Source organism: Camelus bactrianus, chromosome 17 (genome assembly GCF_048773025.1).
Source record: "Camelus bactrianus isolate YW-2024 breed Bactrian camel chromosome 17, ASM4877302v1, whole genome shotgun sequence".
NCBI lineage: Eukaryota > Metazoa > Chordata > Mammalia > Artiodactyla > Camelidae > Camelus > Camelus bactrianus.
Window position 1 is genome coordinate 593,659 of NC_133555.1, and position 19,833 is coordinate 613,491.

The 19,833-nt window shown below is 62.9% G+C and overlaps 1 protein-coding gene across 1 annotated transcript in view; it reads left to right on the forward strand.

Moving 5' to 3' along the window:
- PLXNA1 (plexin A1) overlaps nucleotides 1-7,516 on the forward strand; it is a 44,677-nt gene extending 37,161 nt beyond the window's left edge. The window contains exons 25-32 of the mRNA XM_074344172.1: nucleotides 52-211; nucleotides 614-717; nucleotides 949-1,045; nucleotides 1,322-1,512; nucleotides 1,608-1,777; nucleotides 2,915-3,127; nucleotides 3,202-3,352; nucleotides 4,354-7,516. Coding sequence (XP_074200273.1) covers nucleotides 52-211; nucleotides 614-717; nucleotides 949-1,045; nucleotides 1,322-1,512; nucleotides 1,608-1,777; nucleotides 2,915-3,127; nucleotides 3,202-3,352; nucleotides 4,354-4,449 — 1,182 coding nt within the window. The 3' untranslated portion in view covers nucleotides 4,450-7,516. The remainder of the gene's footprint in view (nucleotides 1-51; nucleotides 212-613; nucleotides 718-948; nucleotides 1,046-1,321; nucleotides 1,513-1,607; nucleotides 1,778-2,914; nucleotides 3,128-3,201; nucleotides 3,353-4,353) is intronic.
- The last annotated feature ends 12,317 nt before the right edge of the window (nucleotides 7,517-19,833 follow it).

The following is a 19,833-nucleotide window of genomic DNA, read 5'->3' on the forward strand; positions in this document are numbered from 1 at the left end:
TCCCCCCACACCTGCCGGGGGAGGGGCTGACACCCCGCCCCTCTCCCGCAGACCCTGAACTGCGTGAACCCCGAGAACGAGAACGCGCCCGAGGTGGCAGTGAAGGGGCTGAACTGCGACACGGTGACGCAGGTCAAGGAGAAGCTGCTGGATGCCGTGTATAAGGGTGTGCCCTACTCCCAGCGGCCCAAGGCCGGGGACATGGACCTGGGTGAGCCCCTGGGGTCCAGCCACCAGTGCTGGCTGGAGGGTTTAATGGGAGGGATGTGATGCCCGATCCGGGCTGGGTCCCCCAAGCTGGTCCTGCCGGGGGTGGAGGCGGGCTCCCGAGGGCTCAAGGAGCTGGGGGACCCAGTGAGGCTGGGGGCGGCACTGGCTTACGAGCAGGACAGCAGTGGAGGCGGGCGTACCTGCTGAGCTAGGGGAGTCGGGGAAGGAGAGCAGGTCCAGGCTGGGGTCCAATGGATGTGGTTGGAGCCGCCATAGAGGCCTGGAGAGCAGGCTGAGGAGCCGGACGAGAGCTCTGGAAGGCAGGGCAGACCACGGGGGCCCAGGGTGGGGCAGGGTGGCACCTCCCCGTGGCCCCGCCCCTACAGCATGCCCCTCCCCCCAGAGTGGCGCCAGGGCCGCATGGCCCGCATCATTCTGCAGGACGAGGATGTCACCACCAAGATCGACAACGACTGGAAGAGGCTGAACACGCTGGCCCACTACCAGGTGACCCCCAGCCCTGACCCCGGCCACAGCTCGGCGCTCCGGGTGTCCAGACCCGGTGGTAGGGTCGAGCTCCAGAAGAAAAAGGGATGGGTTCACGTGAGAGCGTCTGGGCTCCACCCCGGCCCATATGCAGCCCCACAGCCCCAGAGGCACCTGGTGGGGAGGCTGAGGCCCAGGAGAGAGACTGGCCCTGGGTGGTGGGTCCTGTGTCACCCAGCCCTCTGCCCACAGGTGACAGATGGGTCCTCTGTGGCCCTGGTGCCCAAGCAGACATCCGCCTACAACATCTCCAATTCGTCCACCTTCACCAAGTCCCTCAGCAGATACGGTGAGGGCAGCGGGGAGCAGCAACAGCACTGGGGGCAGTGGGCAGGCCACCAGCCTGAACAGGACACTGCTCCTGGAGGGCGCTGAGGCAGGCTGGGAGGGCTTGGTCACAGCCTTTCCCTGGACAGAATGTACCCCACACGATGGTCGTTAGTGCCATCTCCTGGTGCCACCGTCCCCAGCAGCCCAGGGAGGTGGGGTAGTGGCCCTAGTTTTCAGACAAGGCTGGGGCGGGACTGGGTGCCGGGCGTGGCGGCTGACCGCGCACTGCCCGCAGAGAGCATGCTCCGCACGGCCAGCAGCCCCGACAGCCTGCGCTCCCGCACTCCCATGATCACGCCCGACCTGGAGAGCGGCACCAAGCTGTGGCACCTGGTGAAGAACCACGACCACCTGGACCAGCGGGAGGGTGACCGTGGCAGCAAGATGGTCTCAGAGATCTACCTGACACGGCTGCTGGCCACCAAGGTGGGCGGGTGGGACCCCGCACCCTTGAGTGCGTGTTGGCCGGGGCACAGGGCTGGGGCGGCGCCTGGAGCTGTGTCCCACTCGCCCACCCACAGGGCACACTGCAGAAGTTCGTGGACGACCTCTTTGAGACAATCTTCAGCACAGCGCACCGGGGCTCGGCCCTGCCACTGGCCATCAAGTACATGTTCGACTTCCTGGACGAGCAGGCCGACCAGCACCAGATTCACGACTCAGACGTGCGCCACACCTGGAAAAGCAACTGGTACCTGCGGGCAGTGGGGCGGGCGGGGGGCACAGCCACACCAAGGGCGGCACTCAGCCCGCTCGAGCAGGGAGCCTGGCGGCTGTGGTGCTGCAAGAGGCCCATCCACCAGGGGCCAGGGTGGACCCCGCCCTGTTCTAACGGAGGAGAAGAGGCCACCAGGTGAGGGACTTCCTGACTCACCCAGCGGGGCATCCACTGCCCCCAACCTGCGCACACCCTCTGCTGCAACTTGCAGGACTCCCTCGGGTGTGGGAGTTGGGGGCGGTCCCCAGGCATGCACAGCTGTGTGTGGGTTTCTGCCTGAGAAATGGGCTCAGAGGGCCAGACCTGCGCTGGCTGGCTCCAGCAGTGCGGGTGATGGTGACTGCAAACACCCCAGGCTCTCACCCCCAAGGGGTGAGCAGGGCCAGCAGCCCATTCTGGCTTTTGTCTCCAGAGCTGACCGCATCGCTTGGCAGTGACTGCCCGGTCTGCACAAGCTCTGTGCCTCGGGCCACTTCTCCCTGTGCCCTTATCCACCCAGCACTCTGTCCTCTGCCTGCTTCTGCTCCCCGAGCCCACCTCCACCTGCGCTGCCTGTGGACCTGGAGGGGGTCCACGGGGCACCTGGGGGAGGCAGCGTCGTGGGGGGGGGGCTTCCTGTGATGATGGAGGTTCTAGGTTGGTGCCATCCACGTGGCCATGAATGTGTAGGAGCATCTGACACCTGATTGGTGCAGCCAAGAATCTTAACTCCTAACTTCATGTGAATTCAAATAGCCCCAGGTGGCTGCTGGTTGTCCTGGAAGTGGCACTCCGGGTACAGAGGGCAGCTGTCTCTGGGGCTGTGTCTCCTGGAGCCTTTGCTGGTCTCCGTCTGTGGGCAGGAGCAGGGGTGAGCCTGCTCAGGGGGATGGCTCCTGCTGAGTGAGCCAGCACTCAGACCTGGAGGGCTGCAGCCACGCACAGTGGTGCCCAGGGCGGGAGGTGCCTTGTGACTGTGGGGAGGGGCTGGGCAGCAGGAGACTGCCCTCGCTTGCTGCCTGGCAGCCTGGGCCTGTCTCCCCGTCTGCATGGAAATCCGCAGGCTGGCCCCTTCCCCCGGCTGTCCTGAGGGTGCCGAGGTTCCACCTGACTGTGTGCCCCTGCTCGCAGCCTGCCCCTGCGCTTCTGGGTGAACGTGATCAAGAACCCGCAGTTCGTGTTCGACATCCACAAGAGCAGCATCACGGACGCCTGCCTGTCGGTGGTGGCCCAGACCTTCATGGACTCGTGCTCCACGTCCGAGCACAAGCTGGGCAAGGACTCGCCCTCCAACAAGCTGCTCTACGCCAAGGACATCCCCAACTACAAGAGCTGGGTGGAGAGGTGGGCGTGCAGGGTGGGGGCCGGCGGGGCGGAGGGGCTGGGACCCCGCTCACGCGCCCGCGCACTCTGCACAGGTACTACGCTGACATCGCCAAGATGCCCGCCATCAGCGACCAGGACATGAGTGCATACCTGGCTGAGCAGTCGCGGCTGCACCTGAGCCAGTTCAACAGCATGAGTGCCCTGCATGAGATCTACTCCTACATCATCAAGTACAAGGACGAGGTGAGCCGGGCCCCGCCCCCGCCCCCGCCCGCCCCGGACCCCTGGGCCTGCGCAGTTTGTTCTGCTGCGTGAGTGACGCGTGTGTGTGCCTGGAGCAGTTGGGGACGGACGGCTGACGCACAGGCTGCATCAGACGGGGCTGCAGAGGCAGAGTGGGCCCTGAGGCCAGAGCAGGCCCAGCTGTGGAACCAACCGTGGAGGCCATGAGGCTGAATCAGAGTTGGGGTGGGAGGGGAAGGCAGGGCCGTCTCAGGGGGTGCAGGCTTCGGGGGGCCCTCGGGGTTCAGAGACAGCCATGATCTGCCGGGGGGGCGTTGGGGAGAGGCAGGAGCTGCGTCTGACATGCCAGGCTGCGGGGGTGGGAGAGCGGCAGGACTCGCTCTGACTCTGGACTAGTGACCAGGAGGTGAGAAAGCTGCAGGGCCGGGTCAGGAACATTTGTGTACGTTTGAGGGGTGGGGAGCTGTGAGCTCAGGGGAGACTCGGGCTGCAGGTCAGAGAATGGGGCACGGGGCTGAGCAGGAGGACCTTCAGCTGACCTCGAGGAGGCGGCCCCGGGGTCGCTTCCAGAGCGGAGAAGGGAGGCATGAGCCGCGGGGTGACAGGCGGGGGCAGGGTGTGGGCAGCAGGGCCAAGGAGGATGACAGTGTTCTGGGGTGGGGACTGGGGTTCTCCCCGAGAGCCCAGAGACGTGGGGCGGGGGTGGGAGGGGAGTGGTGGCAGGGAGCCAGTGGACGGACTGACCGCGAGCAGGAGATGGGAGTGTGAGCAGAGGGCCCAGCAAGACTGGCAGGTGCTGGGGGTGGTCCTGGAGCTCAGGGGGCCCCAGCCCCAGCTGAAAGTCAGGGACACTGCACTGCTGGGACATGCAGTTCTGGCTGTGGCCAGGGCCCTGTTGGTGGTGCTTCTGGGGGATGCCAGGTCCTGGGGGTCTCTCAGCTGAGAGTGGGAGGACCTCAGCTCGAGCCCCGGCCAGGCCTGACGGCCCTTCCCGTCCCCAGATCCTGACAGCCCTGGAGAAGGACGAGCAGGCTCGGCGGCAGCGGCTCCGGAGCAAGTTGGAGCAGGTGGTGGACACCATGGCCCTGAGCAGCTGAGCCGCCAGCCGCAACAGCCCAGCAAGCAGGAGTTGAGTGAGAGGGCCCTCGGGACAGCCTCCGTCTGGTGGCCAGAGCTGGGAGGTCCGCGGAGGCAGCCCCACCCTGGCCAGGCCGAGTGTCCTGCACTGGGGGCCAGGTGTGCTGTCCTGGTCCCCCAGCCTCCTCGTCCCCTTCCGGCCTGGCAGGGGTCCCAGTTCTTAGTTGGTGTGGGCGAGATGGTGCCTACAGTACCTTCCCTGCCCAGAGCCACTTGCCACAGGGCTGGGGAGCCCAGGTGTGAGCAGGGTCCTGCTCGGGATGCTAGGGTGACTGCAGAGGACTTGTGGGTTGGGCTGGAGCCCTCCAGCAGGGAGAGGCCAGTCCGTCTCCCTGAGGCCAGACTGCCGAGGCCAGGGGGGCCAAGGGCTGGGCAGGGGTCAGCTGGGCCAGGTTTCCTGGGCAGAGTCTGAGGGCTGGGGCCTGGCTGGCAGCGGGGGGAGCTGAATACCCAGGGCCCAGCCAAGGTGAGCTGACGTGGGTCTGGGCCATTGCCACCCCCTGTCATGTCCGGCACCCCTACACTCGCCGCCACACCACCGCCACCATCCTCCGATTCACCGCGTGCTCTCCGCGGCCAAGGCTGGAGCTCCACGTTGACCTCGCCCCGAGAGAGGCCCCGGCCCCCTCCTATGGAGGGGCTGCAGGCTGGCTCTGCGCAGGGCCCAAGTGACTTCCAGAAGGACTCGGGTCCCCTTTCTGTCCTCAGGGCTGTGCCTCTGGGAGCCAATGGGCCTGGGGCTCCGGGTCAGGAGTGCACGTTCCCCCTTATTTATTCCCCCGCCCACCCTGGGCTGAGCTCCACTGGTGGAGGTCTCAGGAGCAGCCCCCCCGCCCCGTCCCAGCTCCTTCATCCACCTTCCAGTCTGCCTCTCAGCAGCGTGCTGGCCCCTCAGGGCGCTGGGACATAGAGGGGACAACACTCATGTTTTCGGGGAACAAAGGAGTCCTGCTCTGCTCGGGCAGCGGTCCAGCGGGGGCCTCGGACCACACCCACTGGCCTGGCCGGGAGCAGGATGCAGTGACCAGGGGGCCTGGGGGTCGGCCCTGCCCACCCTGCCCTCAGCGAGCGAAAGAGAACACATTTTTAATTAAAAAACCTGTACATATATATACATATATATATATGTGGCTCTAGCCTCAGTCTCCAGCCCCAGTGGGGTCCTGTACAGTTACCTGGAGGAGGAGAAATTTTTCAGCTAGAACAAGGAAATGAAGGCAGAGGGAACGATGCCAAACGGTTGCTGAGAGCGTGGCCAGAGCTTCCCTGCGTGGGGCTCCCGGGGCCTCCGCGCCTCGCCCCGCGGGTCATCCTGTTTCCACGGACGCGGGCCGTGGACTCCTGCATGACTGTGCTAGCGTTTAGTCTGACTTGGTCTTTTTAAAACTGCAAGTGTTGAATACTAGAGATTGTTAGGCCCTTTTTTCCATGTTTTTTAATTAATCAGTCACTTGTGAAGGCAGTGGCCCGTCCCCTTTTCAATTCACTTTTTCGACGGTACTGAAGATTCCCACGGACTTTAAGGGACAGCTAACTGTGGCCGGCCCTGCGCCCACAGGCCGCCCGTCCTCCATCCCCCCCAAGCAGCGTGAGCCGGACCAAGCACCTTGATCAGCTTAGGAGCTGCTCCCTCGCGAGAAGGGTGGGGGTCGGGGAGAAATCCGCGACCTTCTGACTCAGGAAGCTCCTGGAACGGGGCGGGGGGGCAGGGGGGACAGGTTTCCCTGGGCCCTGTGGGCACTGAGCAGGGCTTGGGCCTCCCACCGAGGTGGGTGTCCAGCTGGAGCTCAGGCCAGCATGGGCTTCCACCCTGGGTGCCCCTTCCTGCCCAGATGCCGCCGAGGTACGAGCCTCACCCCCCGAGTTTTCCCCAACGCTGTTTCTGATCAAAGCCCCTGTTCTTCCGGTCCTGCTCGGGCTGGGGGCTCCTCAGCCCCTGTGCCACCCTCTTCAGAGTCCAATCCCCTTCCCAGGGCCCCACGGGGAGCTGGCCCCTGTGCCCACCATGAGGGGGCCCTTGTCGCCCGGTAGCTGGCGGGCTGGGTGGGAGTGACACGGAGGGAGGGGAGTGGCCAGCCCTGCCTGGCGTGTGGCCTCGTGGGGCTCGCACACATGTCAGGTGCAAGCACTTTAGCACTGTCTGTTTACACACGAGCTGATCGCGGACCTAGGCCTGCTGTCCACCCAGCGCACCACGGCTGTGTCTCCCTCCCTGGGTCTGGAGTTTGACTCTGAGGCCTCCTCATCCCTGGTTCCACGGTCCTCACCGTGCCCAGGCACCCACCGTCACCTCCAGCATCCTCCTTGCCAGGCACTCGGACCCCAAGCTCTGGCTCTAGCCTGGGGCACAGGGATTGGAGCCTGCTCTGTGCACGCAGGAGGTGCAACTGCCTGAGGTCCTCCCAAGTCCCAGGGCTGGGGGTCTGGGCTGTGGGCAGGGCGCTGAGTCAGGACACCCGCCGCCTGGACACTGCTGCTACTGCCTGTCCTGCCACGGTCAGCCCTCCCCTCACCTGCACGCGTCTCAGGAGTGCCCGGGACGGCTCAGCCTGGGTCCGGGAGCCTGGCCTCCCCATATACCTCGAGCTTGCCCGCGCTCCCTGACCCAGGGCCACCGGCTCCCTACTCCCCAGCCCTGGGCCCAGGAAGAGGGGCCTGTGGCTGGCCAAGTGGCGCCCGCCCTCCCCGGTCAGCCCTGCCGAGTGAGCCCCTGCCCGTCCTGGAGCTGAGGGCTCACGCCGTTGGTGCTACACATGCTAGAATAGATATATTTAGAGAGAGAGATATTTTTAAGATGAAGCCCACAATTAGCTGTCCTTTAACGCCACAGAGCCCCCACCCAAAAGAAGAGCGATCACTGGCGACCTGAGCCGCCCTCTCGGCCCCCGCCTCGCCCAGGGGCAGTAGGGCTGACAGGAGCTCGGCCCGCAGGTTGTGTAAATACACGGCTGTTTCCTATTTTACTGTCTCAGATTTAGTACTTGTAAATACATACACACTAAGGAGAGAGTAAACATTTTTGCTAAAGCTCATGGCTCCGGGTTTTCGTTGCTGGAAGGGGTCTGGGGGGCACACGGCCAGCACGGCTGCACACACATCCCACTCTCCACCCTCGGCTGTGGCCGGGCCTTGGTGCTACTGGTGCTCGGTGTGGCCAGGGCAGCAGGCCCAGCAGTGTGGCGCCCGGAGTCTGTAGGGTCACCTGGGTACCCGACTCGGCCTGGTCCCCGCCCGGTGGCTTCCGCTGCCCCTGGGCCCCGCATTGTGTCCTCGCGCCTGGGCTCAGAGCATTGCTCCCCCGGGGCCTGCTGAAGTGCAGGCTCCAACCCAGAGGGCCCGGGGCAGCAGGGCTAGAACTGCACAGCCCCGGGCTTTCTGGCCAGGAGCACCCCATTGGGAACCTCGAAGCCGAGGAACTCAGTCTGGGAAATGCGGCCTTTCTGGCACAGACCAGTCCCGCCCCGTGAGGGTTCAGACGTGGGTTTCCTGACCGAGGTCTTGATGTAGACTCTCCCAGTAGTGCCTCTGGGCAGGGCCCTGGCTCTGGGCTGATCCGACAGGGACCGCCGTTTCTACCCGAAGGTGTTGGCGTCAGAGGTGGCCAGTACAGAGGAGGCAGGCTTAGGAATGAATGAGGCAGGTGTGATGGACCTCGAGGGGCAGATCTGCACACCGGCCTGTGCCTGATCTCCAGGCCACCCAGGAAGTAACAGTGACAAGGCCGACGGCCCACTCGTCGTCCAGCCACTGTCGGCATGGCCAGTGACCTGCTGCGGACCTGACAGCAACCCACACGCAGGTGGCGAGGGAAGCTGAGGGCCACGGTGAGCCACCTCGTGGGACTGAAAGCGGTGGGGGGGGGTGTCCCTCGAGAAGCCGGGCCACGCTCCTGCCTGTCTTTCCGCAGAATCTGTTCTGAGGGCGCTGACGGGGTCCATAAATCATCAGTGCCTCCTGCTCCAAAACAGGCCCATCCTGACAGCCGGGGCTGCAGGCGGCGAGCTCAGCGCCAGGCTCAATTACCAAAAAGGAATCAGTGTAATCAGCATGAAATTGCGTCGGAAACAGATTCAGCAAACGTGGTCCCATTTGGGGTGTGACGTGGCCTGTTCCCACAGCTCTGTGCCCTCCAGCTTTGCAGCACAATCAGCCGTGCCTCAATTACCCTGGTTAGGCCACCGAGAGCCCAGCCCTGCCAGCCTGGAAGCAGGCGGCCATCTCAGCACAGTGCGGCCAGGGCTCACCGTGATCAAGCGTGATTGTGCGGGGAGCGTGGTGCGGGAGGGTGTCAGTGCCGGGCTCGCCAGCCGCTCTGGGCGGGGCAGAAGGGTGGGGGTGCCGGTGTGCCCAGCACTGCTAGGCCCTGGTGATGGAGTGGCGGACGGAGCATGGACCCCGTGAGCCAAGATAACATAACAGGCCAGGCTGGAGATCACCCGGGGGACTGCGGGGGGCATGGGGTGGCAGCCAGCTGGACAGATGGCGAGGGCCGTCTGGGGATGCGCGGTGGCGGGGGGGCCTGAGAGGGCAGTGTCTCCGGGCAGGGTGGCTGGCGTGCTGGAGGAGCAGCGCACGAGGCCACGGAGGGGTCTCCAGTCCCAGGAGGAGCTGGGGCTGCTCTGGGCTCCTTGGGCAGCAAGAGGGCAGGCTCTGATTCACACGTGGAGGCCATGGGGCTAGAGGGCCAGGGGCCACCTGGGAGGCTCTCTGGGGGCGCCGGCCCTGCTGCCCCCTGGGGACCCTGCAGCCCGTCAGGTGATGCTGCTTCCTGGCACATGTGGCCTTTCTGGAAGCAGCTGGGGAGGCATCAGTGGAAGGTGTTTGGATCACACCTGGGCTAGACGTCTAGTTCTCAGGAGCGAGGGTTCTGGAGAGCAGAGCCACCACCGTCTGCAGTGGGCGCATGGCATGAGCGTGTGCAGGACACAGACCTTGCAGGAACCGCTGCTTCTGCAGCATGGCCCAGGACACACTGACCATTACAGGCTGGCAGCATTCAGTCTGCACGCAGGAGGACCTGGGGACAGGTGAGATGCACCGCTTCCCCACGGACACAGAGCTGTCAGTGTGGAGCCAGCATTCAAGCCTAGACTATCCGCCAGCTCACTTGGGGTCTAAGTACTTAGTTTGAGAAATTGGCTTTTCTGTGTCCAGCTGAAGACCACCCCAATCATACCCAAGCATGCATTCCTTGCTAGGGGGCCCCTCTCCATTACAAATGGCAGAAACAACCTAAACTGGCTGGAGCAATGAAAGGAATCTGGCTCCTGCAATGGAAAGTCCAAGGGTACATCCAGCTTCAGGCATGGCTGGATCCGGAGGCTCCATGAGGTCACAAGGAATCTGCCTTTCTCCTTCTCTGTTCTCTGTGTAGGTTTCATTAGAAGGCAGGCTCTTCCCAAATCAGGGCACCAATGGCTGCTAGAGGCTCTCGGCTAACCAGCTCGGCAACCAAGTGGTAAGAAAGCCCCTTTGCTCCACGTGTGTCCAGGTGGGGACTTCACTGGCCAACTTTAGGCCACATGTCTATTTGAACCATCCAGAGGATGAAGTGCTCTGACCAGACCCAAGTCACATAGCCAGTGGGAGCGCTCGGTCCATCTGCACCTCAGGGTTTTCCGAGTTATGCGGGGCACGAAGCAGGGAGTCTTGTGCAGTTTGTAGGTTCTGCCTGTGTCTGCCGAGGATTCCTGGGGGTGGATGGATAGCTGAGGTGCCTGGGCACCTCCACAACCACCCAGTCTCTTCCTGGTGGCCTCTAAGTAATTGCTGATTGCCCACTTGAAACTCCCTCAAAATGCCTGAGTTCTGCGTGCCAGCCGGCTTGTGCTGCCCATGGGACCTTGGTGTTGGGGGGGGGGGGGTCCTGGCCCGAGACGATCCACTAGACCGGTGAGCTGGCCAGGTAACAGGCGGGGCCAGGTGGCCGTGAGAGGAGATGGACCCCGAGCACGGACAGATGTCGGTGAATTCTGATCCCTGACCTGGGTGTTTTCACAACGCGGCTGGAGTGGGGACCTCCAGGGCGTGGGATGGGTATGGGGTGGTCTGCTGCAGCCTGAGTAATGTCACCTCTCCTTCGCTGCCCCATCGAACCCCACCTGCCAATCCCCACCAGCTCCCCATCCACCCACCTAGTCATTGGTCCACTGCTGCCCCCCGTCACAGTCGCACCCACCCACCACTCCACCGTCAACACCATCCATCCACTTCCGGGGGCAACTCCCCTGTCTCTCCAGCCCCCCAGTTCTATCCCCAGATCCATCCAGGTTCGGCAGAGGCAGGGTCACAAAGGATTTGAACTCATGAACGTCAGGGAGGGTGTGGAGACACTGGACACCTGTGCACGGCTGGTGGGAAAGGGAAAGGGGGCAGCTGCTGAGGAAAGCACCGCAGTGGTTCCTTCAAAGCTCAACACAAAACCACCACGTGATCCAGCAGCCCTCCTTCTGGTACGTACGCAGCAGACCTGAAAGCCGGGGTGCAGAGAAGTCTGCACACCCACGTTCACGGCAGCCAAGAGGCGGGAACAACCCACGGGGACAAACAGAATGTGCTACACACCCTGGGATGTGATTCAGCCTGAGACGGAGGGAAACTCAGGCACCTGCTGCACCATGGATGAGCCTCGAGGACGTGATGCTAGTGAACGAGCCGTCACAGGACGGATCCTGACGGCGCCCGCTCAGGGAGGCCCTGGGGGGTCAGGTTCACAGGGACGGGCAGTGGGTGGGGGGCCAGTGGGTGGGGGGGCCAGGGGCTGGGGACGGGGAGGGGGTGTGGGGTTAGTGGTTAGTGGGGACAGAGGTTCTGTTTGGGAAGAAGAAAAGGTTCTGGGTGGATAGTGGTGATGGCTGAACAAGGATGTGAATGTGCTTAGTGCCCATGAACCACGCCTTCAGAGTGGTTAGATGGTAAGTCTTGTGTTTCGTGTATCCTGCCACATCTAAAGTAACAACACACGTTAAAGGAGCCTGGCGCCCACCGTGTGGGGTGGAAAGTCCTGGAACGTGCTGCAGCGGGAGGGCCCGCCCTTCCCCTCGGGCCTGACGGTCTCATCCCTCGGCTGCAGGGACGACGGCCCCACAGCTCTGCCCGCTGGGCGCCTCCCCGGGGGCTGCGCGGTGCCAGGGCAGGACCTCTCATCTCCCCACCCCAGGCCCCCGGCGGCCGCTCCCACCTTCCCCAGGCCCAACCCCGCTCCTGCCCCAGGGGCGTCCCTCCTCCACTGCCTGGAGCCCTGCTGTCTGCGGGGGTCCATCCCCCAGGGCTCTGACAACTCCGAGGCCTCACCCGGCTGCCCGCCCGCCCGCCCAGCAGGTGCCCCTGGAGGAGCCTGGATGGTGCGCTGCTCCCCTCCACCCCTGGGCTGGGCGCTGAGCTCCACCAGAACCTCTGGCCCAGCTTCCCCTGCGGTGGCTTCGAAGCCCGGCTCTCTTTTTTTATAAAGGATAAACATTTTTTTCTTACATAGCCCATGTCATTATCGGGCTGACAGAATGATCGTTTGTTTATTCAGATCCCAGCTGTCTCCCAACTGCATTTTCACAGGTGGAGGACGAAGGGCCCCGGAGCCCGGCGCCCCGGCGCGCCCACCGCGCCCTTTCCTTCGCCCTGCACTGTCCCTGCCTCGGCGGCCCTTCCACTGCCTCGGAACTTCCTCCAACACACTCCCCCGTCTTAACTAGAGGAAAGGACTTGAAAGGGGAGCCTCAGGCAGTGTCCTAAGTGGACGTCTGGTATCGCTTGCCTTAAACAGAAAGCGACTGTAAAGCAGCAAGTGAAAGCAAACAGGGTTTGAGATTCCAGCCACGAGCAGCTGCCGGCAGGAAGTTACCAAGTGTGCCCTGGGGTCAGAGGGGCCCTCGGCCACCCCGGCCCCTGCTCCGACGCCTGCAGTTCTGCTCCCAGTCCCCTTGCCACCGGCCCCCAGCCCGGGACCACCTCGCCCGCTGCCTCTGCAGCCCCCAGTCCCCGCCGGGGAGGACTCCAGCGTCAGCTCTGTCCCGCCGGAGTCCTCACGGACCACCTGGTGCCTGCCCTGCAAAATTAGATGCCGAGTTCGCTTAGGGCACCTGCAGGCCGGCCTTGCCCTGCCGTGCCCCTCTCACGAGGCCCGTGTGCTTTTCCTCCCTCATTCTGCCAGCTTCCGTCCGTGCGCCTTGCCAGGAGGCCCTCAGCGGGCCCTGGACACCATGCCCACCCACCCCGTGCACATGTGCATCTGTGTCTGAGCAGGGCTTGCCTCCCTGCGGCCTGGTCTCTCTGGAAATGTCTCACACACGCTGGGACACTCCTGAAAGGACGCAGGGGAGGGCCCAGAACAGCTTTTAGTCCAAGAAAGGCCCAGAAAGGCCTCTTCCCTCTTGCCAGAATGAATGACTCAAAAATCGTTTCTAAGACACAACTTCCTCTAAAATGATCAGCCTGCAGAGGGGAAGGGGTCTTGCATGAAGTCCCGCGTGTCTGGGGCAAGTCTCTGTCCCACCGTCAGCCTCCATCTCCTCGTCTGTAAAACGGGGAACAAGCTGACAGGCCCCTCTGGGCTGTCGGGAGAACTGTGCACTGATGTGTGTGAAAGGGTCACGGGGGGCATGTCTGGGACCCTCGCAGGCATTTTCATCCCCGAAAGTGGAGACCCCTTAGAGCCTAGGAGTTCCCTCGCCACTCCGTGCCCCTCCCTGGGCGCCGCCCTCTGGAGGACCTGACGTGAGGAGAGGGGGTCCTGAAGCCCCTAGGCCGCCTCCCTGCCACCAGCAGAGTCTCGCTGAAAGAGGACTGAGTTACCCCACTGCAGGCAGGGGCTTAGGAGCCCAACGCTTGGGAGCCCAGCGGGGCTCCCACCCCTCCTGGTGAGACTTGAGAAGAAGGTGAGGGAGGGCCCTTGTGTCGTGAGGCTGGTCCAGGGCACAGCAGGGGTGAGGGGCCGCCGGGCAGCAGAAGGAGCCTGCAGTCAGGAAGAGGCGGCTGCTGGGCGGGGGAAGAGCAGCATCCAGACGCCATACACAGGAGCCGCCCGGCCCCCAGAGCCGGTGCTCAGTGAGGACTGAAGCCGGGGGCTGGAGGTGATTGGGCCCAGGGCTGCTGCTCCAACTCCAGGAAGACCTAAGCTAAAGGTGCCTGTGGACTTGTGCAGAGTACAACCTGCACAGCTGTACGAGGTGGCCCTGAGTGGGCGAGTCACTTCCACTGGAGGCCCACCGCGGCACAGCCCTCCCTCCCTTTCGTGGTGTCAGGAAGCCCCGCCAGCTTGGGAAGAAGGAAGGAGAGGGAGGAAGAGCCCTGCCAGGAAGCTGAACTGTGACCAGGACATCCCGTTTTCCCAAAAGAGACTTCAAATACCACTGGATTGAGATATTTGGAAGTTTAAATTTTAGTCCCGCTTCTCAGTAGGGCAGAAGCTTCGGAGCAAGATTAGATAAGCCACAGGCCATTAAGAAGCTGCATTAGCAAAAGCACCCTCCCCAACAGTCCCCGCCCTGCCGGTAGCCCTGGGCCCCATACCTGGTGTCAGGGCACCTGCCCAGAGCCGCTGGGAGAGGTGGGGACGTCCTTCCGCTGGAGCCCCACTGGCTCTGAGGTCGCCAGACAGCGAGAGTCCTGCCGGGACATCGGAGGCCAGACACCAGGCCCTGCGCAGCCATGGGGGCTCCACGCAGGGCAAGGGCCCAGCACGCCCGTCACAGCTGGGGAGGCCCCAGAGGCCAACGGGCAGCCCCTCTTGACTTCCGAACGCCGCCAGCTGAAACGCTTGCCGCCAGCGGGCTCTCAGAACCCCACGGGGCGGCTGCAGCGGGCCGGGGCGGGGGGTGCCCAGTCTGTGCAGGGCTCGGGCCGCGGGGCGGCCTCCTGAGTATCCAATGGTCTGCTGCCCCAGTGGGGGTCCCGGGTTCTAGAACCTAAAGAAACCCCGTGTCCCGTCATGGTGAGGTCGGCGAGTCTGAATCCTCTGCCTGTCCGTTTGGTCAGGTGTCACCTTCTCAGCGGGACTCCGAGCAGCACTCACAGCCCCGCTCCCCCAGGGCGTCTGCATTGCTGTCTCCCATTTTCCTCCAAACCACGGACCTCTGTCTTCTGGTTTTCCCGCGCATTCCCTGGAGGCGGGGGTTGTGCCTGTCCGGGCCCTGCTGGGGCTCCGGCACCCAGAGCAGCACAGGAACACTGGGCTTCCGTCAGGCCCGCAGGAGGAAGGCAGGAGGAGCGCTGCCCCGACACCCCGCATCTCCCGCCGGCGCAGAGCTGCCACATTCGGCGGTTCTGGGGCCCGCGCAGCAGGCCTTGGTTTCCCGCGCTTCACGGATAGAGCTGCGTGCAGATCGCAGTTGTGTGGCTGCCCTGCACGGGGCAAGCCTGTCGGTGCCACTTCCCTGCGGCACCTGCTCACTGTGTCACATTCCAGGAGTTCTTGCAGGATTTCAGACTCTTCACAGCAAAACAGTGACAGCCCACTGAAGGCTCAGATGCGGTGAGGATTTTTTATCAGTATTCTTTGATTAAGGCGCGAGTGTGTATTTTACACATGATGCTATTGCGTTCTTGCATACCACAATGTAAACTTTAATACGTCCTGGGAAACCGAAACATCAGTGTGACCTGACTTGAGATTTCACTTTTTCGAGGTCACCTGGGACCGAACCTGCGGCGTCTCTGAGGTAACTCTCCCCACCCCCGACAGAACCTCTGGGCTTCGGAGACTTGATGTGTCCTCCCACGCTGGGGGTCGCTCTCCCACACCCCGACTACAGGCCCACCCTGCTTGAGGCCCAGACTCCACCCACCCCACATGGAAGTCCCCACGGACACAGTTCGGGTGGCTCCAAGGCCGCCGGGGTAGATGGGCTGCAGGATTGTCCCTGTCCCTACCCTCCCTGTGGTCCTGTGCTGCCTCCCGCGAGGGTGCCGGGTGTGTCTCCTGCGCCGGCCGTGGGCAGGCCCTACAACCTGGTCTGACCCACAAGGAGTGGCTGACGTCTTGGTGCAGTTCGAGGCCAGGCCTCCGGCCTTGCCGCGTGCACTATCTCCTGGGTGGCGGGACCAGCCTGGGCCAGCCCGCGGGCGGATGGCAGACCACGTGGAGGAGGGGCCAGCTGCCCCGCCAAGACCATCCAAGACCAGCCTACCACAAGCTGACCCGAACAGTAATTAGTGCTCCTGACTTGAAGCCAGAGTTTGGAGAGGTTTGCTAAGCGTACGTGTGCCGGAAAAACACAGGACACCTAGTTAAATTTGAATTTCATGTGAACTACAGAGAATTATTGGTTGCTTATCTGAAATTCGAATTTTTAACTGGGTGTCCTATGTTTTCATTTGCTAAACTTGGCAACCCAGTTAAGCAACAGTGTTATGGGCTGAACTGTGTCCCCCCCAAGTTCACATGTTACAGCCCTAAGCCCTGTGCCTCAGGATGGGGCTGAATTTGGAGACGGGGCCTTTAAAGACGTGATTAAGTTAAAGTAAGTTCGTCAGCATGGACCCTGATGCAACCGGACTGGTGTTCTTACAAGAAGGGGCGGGACCCAGACACGCACAGAGGGACGCCCATGTGGGCGCACAGGGAGACGAGGCGGCCATCGACACGCCCAGGAGACGGGCCGGGAGAAACCAACCCTGGGCGCCTTGATCTCAGACGCCAGCCTCCAGGCCTGAAAAATAAATGCCCGGGTTTAAGCCGCCTCGTGTGTGGTGCTGGTCGCGGCCGCCCCACTGACTCCTACAAGCGGTAACTGACTCAGCGGCCGGGGATGCCGTCTCTGCGGTGGGGTGGGGTGCGCACCACGCCCTCCCACGTGCAGCCCCTGGGCCCCGCCCCACGTGGGGGCTGGGCGGGGCCTGCAGGGCCCAGGCGGCTGCACTGCTGGTTCTCAGTCTACCTGCAAACAGCTAAGTGGCCAAGTCTGAGCTGGTGAAATGAGGCGGTGTTTTCTGCTCACATTTGGAAGATCATCCTCAAATGCATTTGTGTTTGTGCTAGCTCTGGGGCCCGGCCCTCCACTGGGGAGCAGGTGAGTGCTTCCCCAGACTCCTGGGGCCCAGAGCGGCCCCCACACTCCAGTGGATCACCGCAGACGTGGGAGACGGCCGGACGCCATAGTTTGAACCCCCTGGCTGCCCCTTTCAGGCCTGCGCCCCCGGCCATCCACACAGGGAGGCTCTGTCCTTGCAGCTGAGAACCCCGACAGTCCCAAAGTCGACATGTCTGTCAGGGCCTCGGAGGCAAGTGACACCTGACGCTGGGCCAGCTGGACAGGGCGTCTCCCCGGGTCCCCTGGGGCACCCGTCCCTGCAATGCCAGCCGGGGCAGCCCCCACACCGCCCCACGGGCGGCCCAGCGCCGAGTGCTGCTCACCCGGCGTCCCTCCCAGGGTGACCCATGTCCAGGACCTGCTTCTCCTGCCCCCCGACCCCTGTCGACGTCATCGGACCCTCTGCCACCGTGGCGCCGTTCACCCCCCGCCAGGCCGTTCGCGCTGCCCGGGAACAGTCCAGCAGCAGACGGCGCAGGCGCAGGCGCGGCCTCCCGCCCCTCCCCCCGCAGCAGCCTGCGAGTCCGGCCAGCCGCCCGCCTCGAGCACGTCGCGACTTCCGGAAGCTTCTGACCAGCTCGCAGAGGCTGCCGCGCTCCCGCCCCCTCAGGTGTCGCGTCCCGAGGTCGTCCCCGCGCCGCCCGGACGACGGCAGGCAGGGCCGCAAAGCCAGCCCGAGGTGACGGAGCGCCACCCCAGAGCCCTTGGGAGGCCCCGCAGCCACCTCCCACCGAGAGGACCAGGGCCCCCTGGGCGCTCGGGCCATCCTCCCGCCGGACCGGCTCGGGGTGCGCGGCTGCGGCGCCGCTGCCGGGCCAGGACCCTCCCCGCGCGAAGGCGGTGGCCGACGTCGCCCCCGGGCTCCGGCCCCTCTTTCTGGGGGCGGGGGCCGCGGGTGTCACCTGCGCTCTGTTCAGGCGCCAAGTCCTTGGCCTCCAGCAGCCGACTGGGGATCGGCAGCACCTGCGTTTGACAAAGGTTCCCAATTATCTGTTGTTACGAAAGAAATCGCCCCAAAATGAAGTGGCTGACCACAGTCTGCACTGACAACCTGGCACGTCTTCTGAGGGTCCGGGGGCAGCTTCGCCGGTGGCTCAACTCAGGCCTCCCTAAGGCTGCAACCCAGACTTGGCCAAGGCTTGACCGGGGCTGGAGGGTCCACTTTCCCGGTGGCCACTCACTGCCCGGCAGGTTGGCGCTGGCACGGCAGGAGGGGATGGCTTCTCGTCATGGTGCCTCTCCACCCTCAGGACTGCCCGAGAGTCCTTCCAGCGTGGTGTCTGGGGCCTCACAGCCAGGGGTCCCAGAGAGCCAGGAGGCCCTGGGCACTGGGGCTTCCAGGCCTGCTGTGCCATTACACAGGCTGGCCCCAGCGCAGGGGCCGTGACTGCCATGGGGCGGGATCCGGGGCCAACGTGAGGCTGCCCACCCCCATTACAGGAGGAGAAGCACTGGCTTCCGCCGGAGCTCACACCCCGATGCCTGGGGGCTGGGAGGGGGCACCTGCTCCCTGGGGCCTCTGTTCACCTGCAGGACGGCCAGAAAGAACGACCAGGGTCATTTTGTTCTTGTCTGACCTGGGGAGTGGGACTGTGACATCACGATTCATAATAAGGAGCATTGCCTGGTCTTTGTGCCCATGCCTGGCACATAGCTCCTTGGAGTTTCCTGCGGACGAGGGAGGCAAGGATGCCTGTTCCGGGGGCGACTCTCGGTAAGCACCTCGGTTCTGTAGGGTGGGGCTGACTAGAGGTGGTCGGAGGCCTGGGGCTTTTTCATTTTCCCTCCCCGCCCGAGGGGAGGGAGACAGGCTGGAGATTTGAGTTCAGTCGCCAACGACCAATGATTTAATCGGTTGTGCCCTTGCAGTGAGGCCTCAATTAACCCGCAAGGAGAGGGTCAGAGAGCGACCCTGGGGGTAAACAATGCGCCTTGGACCTGGAGGCGGCGTTGGGAGCCCCATACCCGTTCCCCTGCTGAGAAACAGAATTCAGCTAAGAAAACTGTTTGCGATTTATGAAACGGGCAGCATCTGATCAGCAAAGAGCCAGGCGCTCTGAGGAGCTGGACAGTGTAAAGGACTTTTACAGGGAGAAGGAGCAGGAGGGAGGAGCTGCAGGGAGAGAAGGCGGGCCGGTCATCACAGGTCACTGTCCTTTAGGGGATGGCAGGGTCTCCGAGGCAGGCGCCCTCACTAGTGCTGGTCACACGATTCCGTCATCTGTTTAAGACCCCGTTTCTGGGAGAGCCGAAATGGGAATTACTCTGAGTCTCGGTTTGGTGACATGGGCTTAGCGTGAGGTACTCCATCTGGGGCCTGTTTCCTTGTCGTTAGGAACCCAGGCCTCGCTGTCTGTGTTGCTTCCTGAGTTACCGCCTTTTACAATAAATCCGTAATCTCGTAGGGAAAACGCTTCTCTGGGTTCTGTGAGCCAGGCTAGCAAGTCAGTCAAACCAGAGGAGGCGGTTATGGGAACCCCCAGTCTACAGCTGCTGGGCAGAAGCCCAGATGACGGGGCCACGTTGTGGGGCCGAGCCCTTAACCTGACGTCTCCAGGGGGGTGGGACGGAATCTGGTTGAACTGCAGACCCCCAGCTGGTGCTGGAGAACTGTCTGGGGCTGTTACAAAAACACATACACTGGAACTGGTATCCGAAGTGTAGGAGTATTTAATTCAATTATTTTCAGTGCATCTTGTTTATTAACATGAATATTTCAGGCTATGAATTTTCCTCTGAGGAACATTAGCTCCGATGTAGTGTTTTTAGCATATTGGATATTCTAAATTGGGGTTTGGATTTCTTCTTTGATCCAAATATTGCTCAAGCTGTAACATTTCTAGACAGAGAGTCTTTGTATTGGTTACACTCACTTTATTGAACTGTAACTTTTTCATTCTTATTTTTTAACACAATAAAATGTGGATAGCTTAAAAATTCAGACTGTGCGCTACCAAGCTTAAGACAAAAATCTTGGCCCTTGTCCCACCCAGGCCCACCCCTGCAGGAGTCACCAGTCCTCTCAGACGTGCGTCCCCCTGGGTGGAGGACAGACCTGCTCTGCGCACTGGGCACTTGCATATCAGGCCTCGTCTGCTGGATGCAGCTTCACGAGACCAGGTGTAGCTTTCCACATCCCGCGGCTTCACTCCGCCTCCACGTCCTGCCCCATGGTCATGTCTCAGTTCTAGGTTAAACCGATGTCCCAATTTTGTGTTGCTCCGAGTGAGTCACGTCGTTTTCCTGGGGCAGTTCCGGGGGAAGAGGGCGTACTTTTTGGTTTGCTTAGTTACTGTTATTATCCAGACACACAAGCTAATC